General features: G+C 38.3%; 1 protein-coding gene across 1 annotated transcript in view; it reads left to right on the forward strand.

Moving 5' to 3' along the window:
* The first annotated feature begins 229 nt into the window (after positions 1-229).
* Positions 230-17991, forward strand: part of LOC145239885 (uncharacterized) — a 99774-nt gene continuing 82012 nt past the window's right edge. Inside the window, exon 1 of the mRNA XM_080103501.1 lies at positions 230-2498. Within this exon, the coding sequence (XP_079959627.1) occupies positions 365-2498 (2134 nt within the window). The 5' untranslated portion in view covers positions 230-364. The remainder of the gene's footprint in view (positions 2499-17991) is intronic.

Genomic DNA, 17991 nt, shown 5'->3' on the forward strand with positions numbered 1-17991 from the left:
TTACTTAACGACTAAGAAAAAGCTTATTAATAATTATTAAAGCCTTTAATAATTATTACACCATCGAGCATCCGTAGTTTATTTCGAAAATAAATGTATACTGGCTGTGGTTAAATTTTCTGTACATATTTTTTTGTTTTTATTTAAATAAATTTATCCATTATTCTTATAGTAAAAAATTTAAAAAAACAAAAAAACAAACAACAACTTATCATTAACACTATTAGTATTTTGTTATTATCCAGAAAAATAGTAATGTTCACCGACGGTGAGTTTTTCTCGTAGATCACGTGGTATAGTGACGTCATCGAAAGAGTGAGCGTGTGTAAACCCCCCCGCGCGCGCAAGTCGACGGGGACCGAAAATGTCGCGCAAAGGGGTACGAAACAGGGAACAAGATGGCGGCGCCCATGGCCGTGCACATGCCGAGAGCGGTCGACCCCAGTCCGGACTTACTTCGAGTATTTCCCTGGCCGCTGGGGCCGGCAGCACGGTCGTAGACGGCTGGCACGGATCCGTCTCGACGAGCCGTTGTCGGCCAGCTGCGGACAGAGCTGCCGCCGCCGACTTCCAAGATGGCGAAACAACACAACAACATACAAGACGGAGGAGGAGGAGCAGACATAACAACGTCGTTGAAACAGGCGAAAACAATACGGAATTAACTGATTCGTCTTCGTCGTCGCCCTATCATATCCAACAGTGCCCAGTAACGGTTGAGTCTTCTTCCTGTAGCACGGGTAGGATTGTTAACGTCTTAAACAGTAGTAGTAGAAATTCGATAAGCAATACTACTATTACTGGTAACAAACAGCAAGCGAAAATTAAAGGAGATTTTCTTCCTAATATTGTCACCACGGCGATTTGCAACAAAAAGAAGACTGTATTTCTTCAAGAAACACCATCGAATTGCGACAGTCTCTCGTTTAAGACGATTGCTACCCTCGACAGTAGTAGTCACAATAACAACACGACTATGGCTATTCGTGATCTACAATACTTATCAAATTCCTCTGATTATGATTATGACGAGGACGTTGAAGATGAAACCGAAAATATGGAGAATGGTTCCGAGTGGTTTAAATCTCGCTGTCGAAATTTCGACTCTGTCGTCGGTTTTGAACTGGTCGACCCCAACCAAGCGACCACCCACGGTGTTGTTGTCGATAGCCTGGATATGTGCACGGGTAAGGCCAACAAGGATATTACCGTGGACGATTTATTTGCTGAGGAACATTTAGCAGTGAGTCCCGGACCAGCTGTCGTGATTCCCCCCTTAGCCGGAACCGACCACCATGTGGTACTCTCAAACATAGAATGCGCATCTGTTGTCTTATACACCGCGTCCTCTGCTGCAACCAATGACAATGACATTCATAGTGGCCATAGCAATATCGTTCTTAACGGAGTTGACAGCAGTGACGTATCACCTTCGATCACAAATCCTGATAACAATATCGTGTCTATTAATAGTGTTATCGATAATGATCCAACATTAAATGTAGCATCATCTCAAATCGTGTCCAAGTCGAATATTTCTACAGATTCTTCGATAAACACTATTTGTGCAACATCCCTAACTTCAAAAAACTCAGCACTTGAACCGGTGGGAGGCCGAGAGTCTTGTATGTCGTCGACCCATCCTCCGGTATCATTGACGAGTGCCAAAGAGACAGCGGATGATTATAAACACCCGACCACGACTGACAGTACAGAAGACACCCTGGCTTTACACGTGCCCCTCCTGGATTTTAAACGCGTCGGAACGGACAAGAGCAACACTCTGATGACCCCTCAGGAATTGGAAAGTATGCCCGATCAAGGAATTGAGTTTGAAGAATCCGTTGGTCCCAAACAAGAGACGCATTCACCCCCACACCTCTGTTTGGGTCCGGATTCTTTGTCTGTAATTTCTAGCCCTCAAAATCAGACCCCCCGACAAAATACTGTCCATGTGTCAACCTCTAATACCACCACTAACAACAACAACATTTTTTCACCAACATCAGTCAATTCTGAATCGTTTACTTTAGAAACCAAATCTATATTTATTAACAATGACGCCCCCGACGCAAATACTACAAATAAAACCAATTTATCTAGTATTAGTAGTAGCAGTAGTAATCCTACTATTAATTCAAGTACTACGATATCTACTACTACTACTACTACTACTACTACTCTTACTACAAATAGCATTACAAATAATGGGGTTGGCACGACGTTAAATACGAATTTATTAAATTCTGGGAACTTCACGTTGGCGACAATCTCCATTTCTACAGACAGATCAACCAATTCTACTCAGATATTGGTGAATACGAACCAGGGTCAGCAGGTGTACCAAATAAACACCGCCGACTTGACCAAAGCTCAGACCCTTCCTGTTGTCCAACCCGAGACCCAGACTCCCTCTCCTCACTCTTCGAAACTGGTTACCACGACAACGACTGCAGTCTCCTCACAGACCACAACCAATGGTGCTTCCTCACAGACAGGTGCTTTTTTTTTTCAACATTTGTTTTTGTTTTCTTTTATTTATTTATTTATTTATTTATTTATTTTGGTACTTGTACAGTTTAGTCAAGACATTAAAAAATGAAAATATTGAAAAAAAGTTTGAATTGTATGCATCCGTTTTGGACCGAAGATCTCCGAAAAAAAAATTCATTTAATTTGATCGAGTAGTTTTTTTTTTTTTTTTTTTACAGCGGAAAAACACGTTTTTATGAGAGCGCGTTGAAGTCAGCCATTGTGAAATTTATTGGAGCACGCCACGGGGAGATAACTCCAGTTAAAGCGCCGACACTCCCTCCCCATCTTTAATAATAGGTTTTCTTCCTAAAAATCGAACCTTTTGCTCGGTATCATAACAAATTGTTTTTTCGCTGTAAAAAAAAAAAAAAAAAAAAAAAAAAAAATGATGAAATTAAGTGAATTTTTTTTTCAGAGAACTTCGTTCCATAATGGATACGTACAATTTAAACTTTTTTTCGATATTTTCATTTTTAATGTTTTCATCAAACTGTACAAGTACCCGAAATTGGTTGGTACTTCTACAGAATTTGAATCGAATGTTTTTTTTTTTTTTTTTTTTCATTCAACCTAAGTTTTAGATTGAGTTCTGCAAATGTCAATTTGGTTCAGTTCAAATCCACCAAAATACGTTACGATTTCTTAAACTAGTCAACCATTTTTAATCTTCCTGTAGTCCTTGCTACAATAACAAAAACTACATTCTTGGCCTTCGGGACAAGATCAAAGTGTAGTATCTGTTCTTCAGATGCTGCACTTCTATTTCTTGTTCTCTTTCGGTGGAGGAGAAATCCTTCACGACTGAGACAATTTTTATTTTTGTACCTTTTCTCCACGTTAAAAAACGACCCTGGTGTCTAACTCTGTCCCGTGGGGAGGCACAGTAAATAGGTACAATAACAACAATCGTAGAATAACAACACCTGAAATCATTCGACGCTTGCTCATAAATGTTTGATATTGATTAGAGCAAATATTCCATATTTATTTATGAATATTTACAATAAATAAATATAAAATGCGACACAAGGCCAAAAAGGGGGAAGGGGATAAACCTGTCCTATTTACTATTTGTTAACTAACCTTTCATCAAAATACCAGAATAGCTCCATGAATCAACTATTTAAAAGTTTGAAATGACTATATATATATATATATATATATATATATATATATACACACACATACACGCACACATATGATGTGGGGAGTTGAGAAGTAAACGTTTTATATATATATATATATATATATATATATATGGTGATTGTCACTTCTTGACAGAAGACCATCTTTCCCTTGCTTGTTGATTACTCATTCATTTTCATGTATTTTTGAAATATCTTCTTTTTTTTTAAAATTATATACACATATATACACTTATACACACACACACATATATACATGTGGAGATGTGATCAAGATGCATCAATTCCTATTTTCTGTGGGAACACAAGTGGCTCTTCAGACCATCCCTGCTCTTACACAGTCTGCTGCAAAGGTCACACTTAAGCTGAGATTGAGGGATGCCAACTGGTGCTGCTCTACTGTGGATGCTCATATGACGCTTCAGGCCCCCACTCGATTTACAGACCACACAGCAAACAGAACATCTGTGCCCTGCAATGTTATCCCCATCAAAGAAAGATTGATCTCCATGTGAACGCTTGTGGCCAGCTCCTGATAAAGTCATTTTACCACATAAATCATAGGTGTGGTTCTGCATGAAATTCTCCGACAGACCTGATAGATCTGACAGATTTTTCTTCCGGATATCACGCTTCATTTTTACATGCTCATATTTTTTCTTCTCAAAACTATCACAGCCATGATAGACCAAGGAGCGCCACTTTTTACGATCATTGGAAGCACTTACCCAACTGAACACGTCAATACCAAGAGCTTTAAGATTATCTTTGATGTTATCCTTAAAGCGTTTCCTCGGTTTATGTTGTGGACGCTTTCCTTGTGTAATTTCACCATAAAACAGGCGCTTTGGCAATCTATCGTCGTCCATCCTTGTCAGATGTCCAGCCCACCTCGTCTGGTTGCGTATAGTCAACTTCTCGATACAAGGTACGTCAGCTTGCATGAGAACATCCGTATCAGGTATAAAAGTGCTCTACCTGATGCCCAGAATGTGTCTCAGGAATTTCTAGTGCACTCTCTCCATGACTTTTATGTGTCTACCATAAGTTGTCCAGGTCTCAGAACTCGTAAAGCAGGGATGGTAAAATACAAGATTGATAGACACTGATCTTTGTATGAATAGTTATACCCCTGTCAGACCATATTCGCTTCTCTAAGCCACCAAAAGCCTTTGTGGCACGCTGTATCCTATAGTTGACCTCAGCATCCAGGGTTCCATCTCTGGCGAAAGTACTACACAAATACACAAATGTGTCAACCACGGCAAGTCTCTGGTTGTTGACAAAAATATTTGGTTCCACATACAAACTACCGGGTGGAGGTGTGAACATGACCTTAGTCTTTTTAAGACTAATAGTAAGCCCAAAAGATGCACAGGCCCCCCCAAAGAAAACAGATCCATGATACTCTGCATATCCCTCTCACCATGGGCCACAAGATCGGCGTCATCCGCATAAAGCAATTCACGAACCAGGTGCTGAAAGGTCCTTGTAGAAGCATGAAAATAACGAAGATCAAAGACCCTACTTGTGGTTCTGAAACGCAAATAAACACCTAGAGAACATTCCCTTAAAGGCATACGATAACATAGTTGCAGAATAAATTGAAAAAAGTGTAGGTGCTGGGATATCGCCGTGCTTCACACCATTGTCGACCGAAATGGGTTCCGATAGGCATCCGTTGAAGTTCAGTCGAGCCTTCATATTAGTGTGGAGCTCCCTGAGTAATCGTAGAAATTGAGGGGTCATCCCAACTTCCCCAGAATTATCCATAGGGCACTTCTGTTCACCGTATCAAAAGCCTTAGTCAAATCAACAAAAACCTGATAAAGCGGAACACGGTGTTCAGTACATTTCTCCTGCAACTGCCGAGCAGAGAAGATCATGTCCGTGGTTCCTCTGCCCGGACGAAAGCCACTTTGGCTTTCTGGAATGACGGATGGACAAATATACTTTAACAATCTATTGAGGAGAACTCCCGACCTCAGTTAGATGACAGATATGTTAGTTTGTCAGTGATGTAGGCCCACTTTCGAGGTGTTTGAATAAAATTGGCTTTTGGGGGACTTACATTCTTTTTGACTGGCAAAACTGCTTATCTGACACATTTCCTGGGGGAGGGGGATTCTTAAACTAACACCCAATTTGGACATTGTATATATTTTTCATTTATGTGTACTGTATATAAAATGTTTACTTCCCAACTCCCCACATCATGTGTGTGCGTGTATGTGTGTGTGTGTGTGTATATATATATATATATATATATATATACACACATACGCGTATGTGTGTATGTATATATATATATATATGTGTGTATGTATGTATGTATATATATATATATATATACACATATGTGTGTATGTATATATATATGTGTATGTATATATATATATATATATACACACACACACACATACACGCACACACATGATGTGGGGAGTTGGGAAGTAAACATTTTATATACAGTACACATAAATGAAAAATATATACAATGTCCAAATTGGGTGTTAGTTTAAGAATCCCCCTCCCCCAGGAAATGTGTCAGATAAGCAGTTTTGCCAGTTAAAAAGAATGTAAGTCCCCCAAAAGCCAATTTTATTCAAACACCTCGAAAGTGGGCCTACATCACTGACAAACTAACAAATCTGTCATCTAATTGAGGCCGGGAGTGGAAATTATTAAACAGAAAAGAAAATGGGGGACAAAATAAAGATGGACCATATAACGTCATTCATACTTTAAATACCGCCGTTCAGTCTTGAAAGACAAAGGATACCCCTTGTAAGTCGTAAGGCAAGGGTTGCGCAATCTCCAACCACACCTCTCCTGAATCGACACTGCTTGAGTCCAGTGGCAAGGAGAAGTCCAGGACGACTGGAAACAATGCCGAGATAAGCGGAGAGCACATACAGTACCTGGAAGTCTCAAATGGTCACCCATCTGATACTGGCCAGGCTCATCGTTGCTTAATTTCGGTGATTCGACGGGAACCGGTGTGTCAAACATGATTGTGCCGTATATTCATACTTTAGCTAAAGTTAAAAAAGGAAAAAACCTAAAACTAACCTAGCCTAACTGGTTCAGTGACTTGACTATGTTCGTCCGGCTAATCAAAATTCTGAACTTAAGTTATGTCTAAGTACCACTCGAGATCAACGCGATTCACTCAACATGAACGCGAAACTTTCACTCACCTTTTGTTGAAATCTGCCAGAGAAAGTTTCACCTTTTCCAGCCTGATATGCATTTTCAAATGGTGTTTGAAAATGAGAACACGCTGACAAGCAGTGAAGGTTTCATCTCCGTAAACTTCCTTCTGCTGTATTGACCAAATCACGCCTCTCATAACTAGTAGTAAGCAAAGAAAAACAATGTTCTTCTTTTCTCATAGTCAGTGCCCAATTGCAGCATGTCAAAACTGACTCCAGAACAAAGAACTGTCCATTCAACATGCGAACCCTGAATGGACGTACAATAGTGCAGTGGAAGAAAATGTTGTTGATATCTTTCTCCTCGTCTCCACATCGCACACAAGTTGGTGTCTCCACCAAGTCCATTGCGTAAAGTCTTTTACCGACCCAGAGAGCATTTCTAATTATCAGCCAAGTGAATGATGCCTCATAATTATCAAGACATCTCATCCCAGGCGCCCAAGGCCATATTGAGTCACACTCCCCATTTGTAAGACCAAGCCTCTCAATACAAGACAAGTTGCAGATCGTTTGCTAAGATCTTTGCCAAAATCTTTAACTCTGTGTTTAACATTGTTAAGGGCCAAAAATTACCTCTACCATCCCCTCCATTTTTATTCCTGCATAGCAATTTAATGATCCCCCTGTAAAATACTGGGGAATAAACCAGGAGTTGAATATCATGGCCAGCAAGGGAATTAAAATGGGCAACAGCCTCAAATATAATTCGTAAGGCAGACTATCGACACCAGGAGTTCTGTCGAGCCTGACCTGTTTTAGGGCTTTCAGGGCTTCTTCCTTCTTTATACACCCTTCACACCCAATTGGTCACCTCCAGGCGAGAGAATTGAGCTAAACAGGTGTCGAACTGAGCAATTATCAGGCCGGGTTCCCTGGTAAAGAGATGTAAAACCCTTCAAGATCCTGTTCTTTACGGTCACAGTATATCCGTTTGGCAATGTGACACTGGCGATGTGTTGATTGGTAGACTGTTGACACTCCTCTGCATGCAATGAAATGGCCATATTTGTTGACTTGTTTGGCGCTCTCTTTAACCTAGTCCTAACAAAAGTTCTCTAATCCTTCTTGTTATCCAAGGAGTCCAGTTCTTTTTTTTTTTTTTTTACACAGAAATCACCACATTATCAATGCCAAGAGGCCACTCGAGGATAAGGGTTAAAGAGTGTACAGTAGAAATTGGACAATATAGTAATCATTAGTAATGAAAATTTGGTAAATTTGTTAACTTATATGGAACGGCTCATCAAGAACTTGTTTACGTTAGACTTGAAGACAACCATATTGTAGTCAGCCAGAAAGCAGGAAAATGGAAGACAATTCCACAGGCATACAGTTCTAAGAAAGAAGCTTTGTTCATGGAATCTACGTTTAGGTTTAGGCACAGATAAAGAGTGGGAGGAATTATTGATAGTGTTTTCAGCTAGATGAGTGTTTCTTGTGAAAGTTTGGCGAGGGGGGACAATAGACTGAAGCTCAGTCGAACACTTTCCATGAAAATAACGATACATCAGAGACAAACTCGCAACATCTCTTCTGTGAGATAGAGGTTGCAGGGAAGAGAAAAGGACATCTCCTACGAGGCTACGAAGTCTATTTTGAACTCTATCAAGGCAGGACAAGTCCTTTCTAGCAGCTCCTGCCCAGATGTGGCAACAGTATTCCATCCTTGGACGTACCTGGCTCTTATATAGATAGAGAATTGCATCAGCAGTGAGATATCTACTGGATTGATAGAAAGATCCCACCATTTTTCCAGCGGCATTGGCAACAGATTTGATGTACGTGTTCCATTTAAGATCAGGAGTAACGATCAAACCCAGAAGCTTGTCAAAACTTGAGGCCTCCTGAAGACGAGAGCCATTCATTTCAATTGATGCCAGATGTGGATCAGAATGTTGATGATGTAAAGATAGAAGCTTGATTTTAGATGCATTAAAAGTAACCAGCCACTCCTTTCCCCATTGTACCACGTGCTCAAGATCAGAGAAGAGAGAATCGGAGAGAACTTGGTCGTTTACTGTCTTAGATGTGCTACTATGAATGGTAATGTCATCAGCATAAATGTCTACAAATGATGTAAGGATGTGATTTGGAAGATCATTAATGTAGATCAGGAAAAGAGTTGGACCTAGGATGGACCTCTGAGGGACTCCAGCATTAATACTGTTAGCTTCTGATTTTTGCCCCTCAACTACTATTATGAACCTATCAGAAAGAAATGATTTAATAATTGAGTAGACATTTCCAGCTATACCATAGCTAGAGATCTTGTGAAGTAAACCTTTATGCCATACCCTATCAAAGGCCTTAGATATGTCAAGAGCAATTGCCCTAAAAGGTTGCCTCCGTCGAGAGATTTGCTAATTCTATGAGATATAACTGTAAGCACATCTTCTGTAGATCTAGCAGGACGGAAACCATATTGAGTGTCACTAAGAAGGTTATTTTTGTTGAGATGGTTGATTACTTCTGTATTTAACACAGATTCCAGCAACTTACTCATGACGCACAGGAGACTTATTGGCCTGTACTGAGAGGGGGATGTGCGATCACCTGAATTCTTAAATACAGGGCATACTGATGAGATTTTCCAGGGTGTTGGGAAGCAATTCTCCTTAAGACAACGTTTAAACAGTTTTGTAAGTATGGGAGCTAGTTCTGGTTGAAGTTTTTTGAGTACTATAATTGGAATACCGTCAGGGCCAGTTGCTTTACTGGAATCAAGGTTTTTGATTAGCTTGGCAACATCACGTACAGATATATGTATATAGTAAAACTACTGCTATCCCCTTCCTCCACCAGTCAATCTAGTTTCTGGTGTCGCTTTGGCTGCTCTAGACCTAAGATTGAGTTGGCGACTATAATCGGCAAATACTCAATTTTGATTGGTTCCCAATGTTAGGATTTAACCAATCAGAAACAATCTGCTGCAGCTGCGTACCTGTACTTAGTTGTTATATAAAGAATTGTGGTCATTCTTTTTGATCAGTTTGTGACAAGAAAGCCAAACTGCACAAACAAACTCCATCTGAATTTATGACTCTTTGAAATTTTAAAAGAATTTAGGAGCTATTAAAATTGTCAAATGAACAATCAAAAAAAAACAATGTTTAAACTTGAGTTCAAAAATTTTTAGCCAATGTATTAAAGGATTCCAAGCTTATTTCCAACCAATAATTTTATAAGTAGAAATTAAAACTGTGTAATTAGTTTATAGTTTTAGTCAATGTTACCCAATGTTGCCCGGGTTTTGGAAAAAAAATAGAATAATTGGAAATAAAAGTGTAACCTTGTCCTTTTAAACTTCACTCTCCCCCTCCCTCTCATGTCAGTTTTTAAACACATTTCTTCCTGACAGTGCGTCTCTTACTGCCACTTGGAGTGTTAAGGGGTTACTATTTTGGATCATGTCTAATGTTAGATTATTGGGAACAAGATGGTGGCGACCATGGCCAGGCACATGCCGAGAGCGGTCGACCCCAGTCCTCACTTACTTCGAGTATTTCCCTGGCCGCTGGGGCTGGCAGCACGGTCGTAGATGGCTGGCACGGATCCGTCTCGACGAGCTGTTGTCGGCCAGCTGTGGACAGAGCTGCTGCCACCGACTTCCAAGATGGCGAAACAACAAAATGAGTAATAGCCTCAAATATAATTTGTAAGGCAGACTATCGACACCAGGAGTTCTGTCGAGCCCGACCTGTTTTAGGATTTCAGGGCTTCTTCCTTCTTTATACACCCTTCACACCCAATTGGTCACCTTGGAGTGTTAAGGGGTTGCTATTTCGGATCATGTCTAATATTAGATTGTGGGAAACTAAGCAGCAAGATGTCTGTTCACATTGCATTTAAATTTCTGCAGGTTAGTATAGTCAGGGAAGCAGGAGACAGAGAAGGAATTTCAAAGTCCAACAGTCCGAAGGTAGAAACTATTAAGAGTGAAAAGACTTTCTGTTATCTATGGACTTCACGAGTAAAGGAGTGGAACTTTGCTGCTTGTCGAGTTAGTCATGTTACAAACTCTCATCTAGGGAAATAGTCGGTCCAATGCCAATTTCGCTTGAGAATAATAGTAGCATTACAAGTTGATTTTTTTTTTCTTTTTAGATAATTGTTATTTTATCAACTTGCATGAAAAGAACTATGTAAAAGATGCTTGAAACAGTTTGAATTATGCAAATATGATCAGTAGTTCAAAAGTTATGAGAATTTTAAGAGCCAAAATTTTGGCTTTTTTGTGGACATTTTTCTTCAGAAAAAGTGGGTTAAATTACAAACCTCAACATTTAAAGAAATTCAGTAATTTCGCCACTATTTATTTATTTTTCAAGCTATTCTCATGAAACTTGGCATTTTGTGCTCTTTCTGATTATGCAGTCAAATCTGATGTATCTCTTTAACATAAGCCATGGATTATAAATTAAGATGTACAAATTTCAATTTCTTTTTAAACTGGCGCATGGTATCATACAGTGAGTGTCTATTCATGAACAAAACTAAGTATTATAGTGGTATTTAAATATAGCTTTATTGAGAGCAGGCATTTTCCTTCCTCCTCACCAAAGGAGAGCTTAATCTCAGAAATAAATCAAAGGAAATTTTTCATATAGATTTTGGATTTCTGTAAAAGATGGAAATTTCCATAGTCGACCAGAACTTATGCATTTTGGGACCAGTCCAATTTTCAATTTTGTAAATCCTCTCTATCTGGCCCAAAATATACCCCTATTTTCTGAGATGCAACCATAAATCGTACTCTGTGAATCTTTGATGTAGCTTTCACAGTACCAGGATACCAGGAATCCTGATAAGCAACAACTATATATTCACTAGTTGATGGTAATTTTTGTCATTTCTATTGTTTTACTGAAAATTCAATTATGTAGACAAAGAAATACAACGGTAATTTTTTACCTTGTTTCCCTTTAAGCAATTTGAATTTCTATAAAAGATAACATTTTAAAGAAATTCCTGCATAATTAATAATTATCAAATATTTACATATTATACATGAAAATAATTCTGAAACTATTATCTATATGAAAATGGATGATATATGCAGATTTATCTTATCAATTTTGAAATATTCTTTGTCAACTTTGCTCGGTCGTAATTTTGCTTCCTGTTGTTGTAAAAATCAAAATCAAACACCAGTAGAGATGTACTTCTATGTTTATATAGCCTGTAAAATTTCAGCCATATCCAATCGAATTCAACCCCACGAATATGTATCTAAATGTAACGTATGAAATGTAAATATTGAAAAAAAACTGCTTCCCTTTTTGCTGTTGTAATTTTTTACCGATTTTTCATTTTTAACTTGGAGCATAAAAATATTGAACGCATAAAAGAAAAATAAATTAACATTGGAATGCTTAGTTTATTCTCTTTTCATCAATATAATTCTTTTAAAAATTGACCAACAAATAAAAAGGATATGACTTGTTGAAGCACATTAGGTATGTAATATTGCTGATGTCCACGAAAATACAGCATACACTTGTAATGCTAATAATAGGTCTGGTTTTGTCTCCTGTATTTGGTTTTCAACCTCTGAAAGGTTGAAATGTTGACCCCTGATGTTGGAGAAGGCGATATGGTAGTGGGAGTCTACGTTGAGGGGGCACAAGTGCTATGAGTTCATCAGAGCATATTCCATTAAAGTATGTATAAAACAAGCACAAGAATGTGACATTACGGACAAGTTTGAGACTCTTTTTTTTTTTGGATCCTGTCTAAAAGTAAGTCGATTCGGAGTAGATTTCGAATCCAGTTGAAATGTGCAACTATTCATAAATTAGTTTTAGGATTGAATGAAACATACGTCCTCCTTTCAGCCCATGATACCAGATTACTTATTTCTTAACTAGCAGGGCTACTATGGAAAGAAATTTCCATGAATGTGAGGGGGAAAAAAAACTTAGGGGGTCTTCAGAGCGCTACTGAAATAAAATTCTCAATGCCATATTAGTTACAGCTTTACCTTATGTGTTACAAAAAAAAAAATATTTCTTCGTTTCTTTTTCTCTCTTACTTTCCCTTTCTGCCCTACTTTAAGCAAGTCTGTCAACCTATTCCACAAATCCCAAAACTCCATCATGAAAAGTTTCCTATAAAAATACAGGATTAAACCTAGATCTCCAACTTCCAACGTAGACCCCTACTATCATCTCTCCTTCTCCAACCTTCCAGAGGTTGAAAGCCAAATACAGAAGACTAAACCAAGACCTATTATTCCTAAGTGAAACTGGCATTGGACCGACTATTTCCATAGATGTGAGTTTGTAATTAAAGGATACTCTAACTTAACATCCAAATCTGACCCCAAAGATCACCATGGGTATGGAATATGTGCCTACATTAAAGATGGCTTTCGATGTGGTAAGGACATCTCCAGAGAAAATCCTAAATTACCCTATATGTGCTTCCGGGTTGCACTTGCTCACACTACTGCGTTTATATTTGCCCTCTATCGCCTTCACAACAGCTGAGTTACTATCTTTAATAGCATATCTGAGAAAATTGACCACATCCTGTCTGTTCATCCTTTGGCTAACATTCGCGTCCGTGGAGACTTTAATGTTCACGATGTAGAATGTTTCGTCCACTCAAATAAGACAGATTTTCTCCATTGCTTATGACCTCACTCAGATTGTTCACCCGACTCTGATAGTCAGTATGCAAGTCTCCTAGACCTTTTCATCATACAGTATATCGATACTCTATGGCTGACTGGGATAGCTTCCGTATGATTTTATCAGATCTACCTCTGCATTCCATGTTTAAAAAGGATCCTCTATAGTATCAGACCTGACGGAATTGTTAATTGTAGGTATAGACCGTTTCATACCCTCGAAAAAATTCCAGCAAAAACCTAACAGCCAGCCATGGTTCTCTCCAGAATGTGCTGCTGCTATTGCACACAGAAATCACTTTTTCCATTGCTTCCAACGTAATAGATGTACTGAGACTAAAGCCGCTTTCGGGACTGCCGGGAACCACTGCAGAAGAGTAATTAATGAAGAATGCAAGAGAGTTGTATGCTCAGTCCGTCAAATCCAAAGTAGCTGAGCAGCGGTTTGGTTCCCACTAGTTTTGGCAAATAGAAAACAGAATCCTGAACAGAAACGTGTGCTCTATCCCAACTATCATTAATGGACCTAAGGTAATCTTGTCAGCATCAGACAAAGCCAAACTCTTTGCCAGGAATTTTGCAGCTAACTCTACCCTATGTGACCCTCCCTCCCCGTATTTCCTCCTGTATCAGAAAACACACTATGCAACATACAAATATGTATGTGATGTTGCCAAGCTAATCAAAAACCTTGATTCCAGTAAAGCAACTAGCCCTGATGACATTCCAATTATAGTGCTGAAAAAGCTTCAACCAGAACTAGCTCCCATACTTACAAGCTGTTTAAACGTTGTCTTAAGGAGAATTGCTTCCCAACACCCTGGAAAATCTCATCAGTATGCCCTGTATTTAAGAATTCAGGTGATGAGTCATCTCCCTCTCAGTTCAGACCGATAAGTCTCCTGTGCGTCATGAGTAAGTTGTTGGAATCTGTGTTAAATAGAGAAGTAGTCAACCATCTCAACAAAAATAACCTTCTTAGTGACATTCAATATGGTTTTCGTTCTGCTAGATCTCCAGCAGATGTGCTTACAGTTATATCTCATAGAATTAGCAAATCTCTTGACGGGGGTTTCCTTTCTAGGGTAATTGCTCTTGACATATCAAAGGCCTTTGATAGGGTATGGCATAATGGTTTACTTCACAAGATCTCCAGCTATGGTATAGCGAGAAATGTCTTCTCAATTATTAAATCATTTCTCTCTGATAGGTTCATAAGAGTAGTGGTTGATGGGCAGAAATCAGAAGCTCATAGTATTTATGCTGGAGTCTCTCAGGGGTCCATCCTAGGTCCAACTCTCTTCCTGATCTACATCAATGATCTTTCAAATCACATCCTTAGATCATTCGTTGACATTTATGCTGACAACACTATCATCTATGGCAACACATCAAAGCCGTAAACAACCAAGTTCTCTGATGTTCTCTCCTCTAATCTTGAGCACATGGTACAATGGGGAAAGAAGTATCTGGTTACTTTTAATGCATCTAAAACCAAGCTTCTATTTTTACATCATCAACATTCTGATCCACATCTGGCATCAATTGAAATGAATGGCTCTCATTTTGGGGAGGCTTTATGTTTTGACAAGCTTCTGAGCTTGACCTTTACTCCTGATCTGAAATGGAACATGTACATCAAATCTGTTTCTAAGGCCGCTGGAAAAATGGTGGGATCCTTCTATCGATCCAGTAGATATCTCACTGCTGATGCAATTTTCTACCTATATAAGAGCCAGGTACATCCAAGGATGGAGTATTGCTGTCACATCTGCTAGAAAAGATTTATCCTGCCTTGACAGAGTTCAAAATAGACTTTGTAGCCTAGTAGGAGATGCCCTTTTCTCTTCTCTGCAACTTCTTTCTCACAGAAGAGATGCTGCAAGCCTGTCTCTGCTTTTCATTATTTTCATGGCAAGTTCCCGTCTGAGCTCCAATCTATGGTCCCCCCCCTCATCAAACTTTCATGAGAAACACTCATCTAGCTGAAAATACTATCAATAATTTCCTCCACTCTTTATCCATGCCTAAACCTAAATGTAGATTCCATGAACAAAGCTTCTTTCTTAGAACTTCACACCTGTGGAACTCTCTTCCGTTTTCCTGCTTTCCAGCTGATTACTAGATGGATGTCTTTAAGTTCAATGTAAACAAGTTCTTAATGGGCCGTTTCCCTTAAATAATCAAATTTACCAAATTTACACTGCTAACAATTCCTTTGATATTTTCTGATTGACTAATATACACTCTTTAACTCTTATCCTCGAGTGGCCTCTGGGCCTTGATAAGTGGTGACTCCTATGTAAAAAAAAAAAAATTCAAACTAATTCCCCACTTTCTTTGTAGAGAAATGACAATAGTTAAGGAACGATAAATTAAATCTGGAGTTAACATCTTTCAATCTGAAAAAAATGCTGACTGTCAATCCAGAGCTGTATTCATATCAGGTTGACATCAAAGTTCTTGCGGTTTTTAACTTTTAAATTCAGATGAACATGTCTCTGCTCAAACAAAAATTTCTTGATCGAAATAGGAACCATCAGAATCAACACACTTTTGCCAACGCAAAAAAGTGAAGTTATGTCAGTAACGTAAAAATCTTGTGTTCTAATAGCAATGAAGTCGCTGAAGGTGTTTTTGATATTGCTTAGGCTTTTGAAACATTTCTCATGCAGAAAGTTATCACGATGCTTGAAAAAGTGGTAGTCTGTAGGTGAGAGGACTGGAGAGTATGAGAACTTTGCAGCTAATGCGACCCACCCCCTGTATTTCCTCCTGTATCGGAAAACATGCTATGCGACATACAAATATCTGTGCATGATGTTGCCAAGCTAATCAAAAACCTTGATTCCCAGAAAGCAACTGGCCCTGGTGAATGAGGCAAAGTTTCGTAGCCCAAGTCGTTTAACTTTTGCAGAGCCAGTTAAGTAATGTGCAGTCAAGCATTGTCGTGGAGAAGAATTGGGCCTTCTCTGTTGAATAATGTTGGGTGTTGTTGTCAAAGTTTCTGATGCATTTCATCCATTTGTTGACAGTACTTGTTTGCTGTAATGGTTTCGCCTACATTAAAAAAACTAATGAATGAGAATGGGTTGTTATTGTGTCAAAGAAGGGAAGATGACACTGTCATTCAATTCATGAGGCACTCATCAAGTTTTTTTGTCTTTTCAATCTCTCTCAAGTGGTTGAAAATCTTCACGTCTAATTCAGAAGCAAGTTCTTGAACAGTTGTGTTTTGATTGTGGATTAGCTGCGACTAAGATTCTTCGTTGTCAACATCCAATGGCCAACCCCTATGCTCATCATCTTCAAGACTCTCGTCGCCGCCACAAAATTTCTTAAACCACCATTGTGCTGTGCGTTAAGTAGTAGTTTCTGGGTCAAATGCTTCGTTGATATTGCAAGCTGTTTCAGTAACTTTTTAGCCTAGCTTGAATTGAAATGAGAAAATTGTGTGAATTTGCTTTTTTTTCCCCATCTTGTATTTAATGTTCTGAAAAGAAGACATAATTGTTTTAAAATGATTATAATTTAAACGATTAGATAGAGCGTAAGACACTCTTTTAAAACGATATATAAAGTAAATGCATTATAACAAAAACTTATAAGAAAATGCATCATTTGGAATTAAAAATTCTGCAAGAACTTTCTTTTCAACTTAATACATGATATTAAAAATTGTGTTTAGTTCTTTATGATATTCAGTGATATAAATGGCCATTTGACCCGAAAAGAATGAATCTTTTTTTTTTTTTTTAAATTTTAGATATTATTTTTCTGGGGTTATACTGATTATAAATCATCAACTTTATATGGGTTTGTTATGTATTTTTGAAGTTTTAGCTGAACATACAAACACACAGACAACTGTATAATAGATTTTACATCTTATAATCTACAATTTGGGGTTGGGGCAACTCAAAAGTTCATTCAACATTGTTTGGGTGGAATGATTTAAGTGCAATCACATTGCAATTATTTTGGGGAATTTTAAAACCTTTAATCGCATGAGACATTTCCTCAAAATTTATGAAGACCCATGTATAAATCTCATATTAACATTAAATTTATTTTTTCGTTTTCACAATTATACTAGACGGAAGATCTGACGTTGCCCGGGATTGAATGATGATGAACGAATATTCCCCACTCGTATATTTTTATTGTCATTGAAGTCCATGAAATCGCCTGCGAGGAAGCTCCACATGTCTCCATGCAGTAACTTAGTCAAATATATGTTATTCTACATTGCACTCTAGAGAACCTACTGTTTCTTTTATAAAATTATTTTATATAAAGTTCTTTCCAGTTAACAAAAAAAAAAACATTAAGAAATTTACATGCAGGGTTTGAACGTACAGACCATGTCATGCAAAAAAAAAACCGTAAATTTTCAAGTCTCATAAAATTCTTTGCAATTAATGACAAAAAAATTAAGAAATTTACGTGCGGAGTTTGAACC

Source organism: Euprymna scolopes, chromosome 19, assembly GCF_053919585.1.
Source record: "Euprymna scolopes isolate OS-2025 chromosome 19, ASM5391958v1, whole genome shotgun sequence".
In the NCBI taxonomy this organism is placed as follows: domain Eukaryota; kingdom Metazoa; phylum Mollusca; class Cephalopoda; order Sepiida; family Sepiolidae; genus Euprymna; species Euprymna scolopes.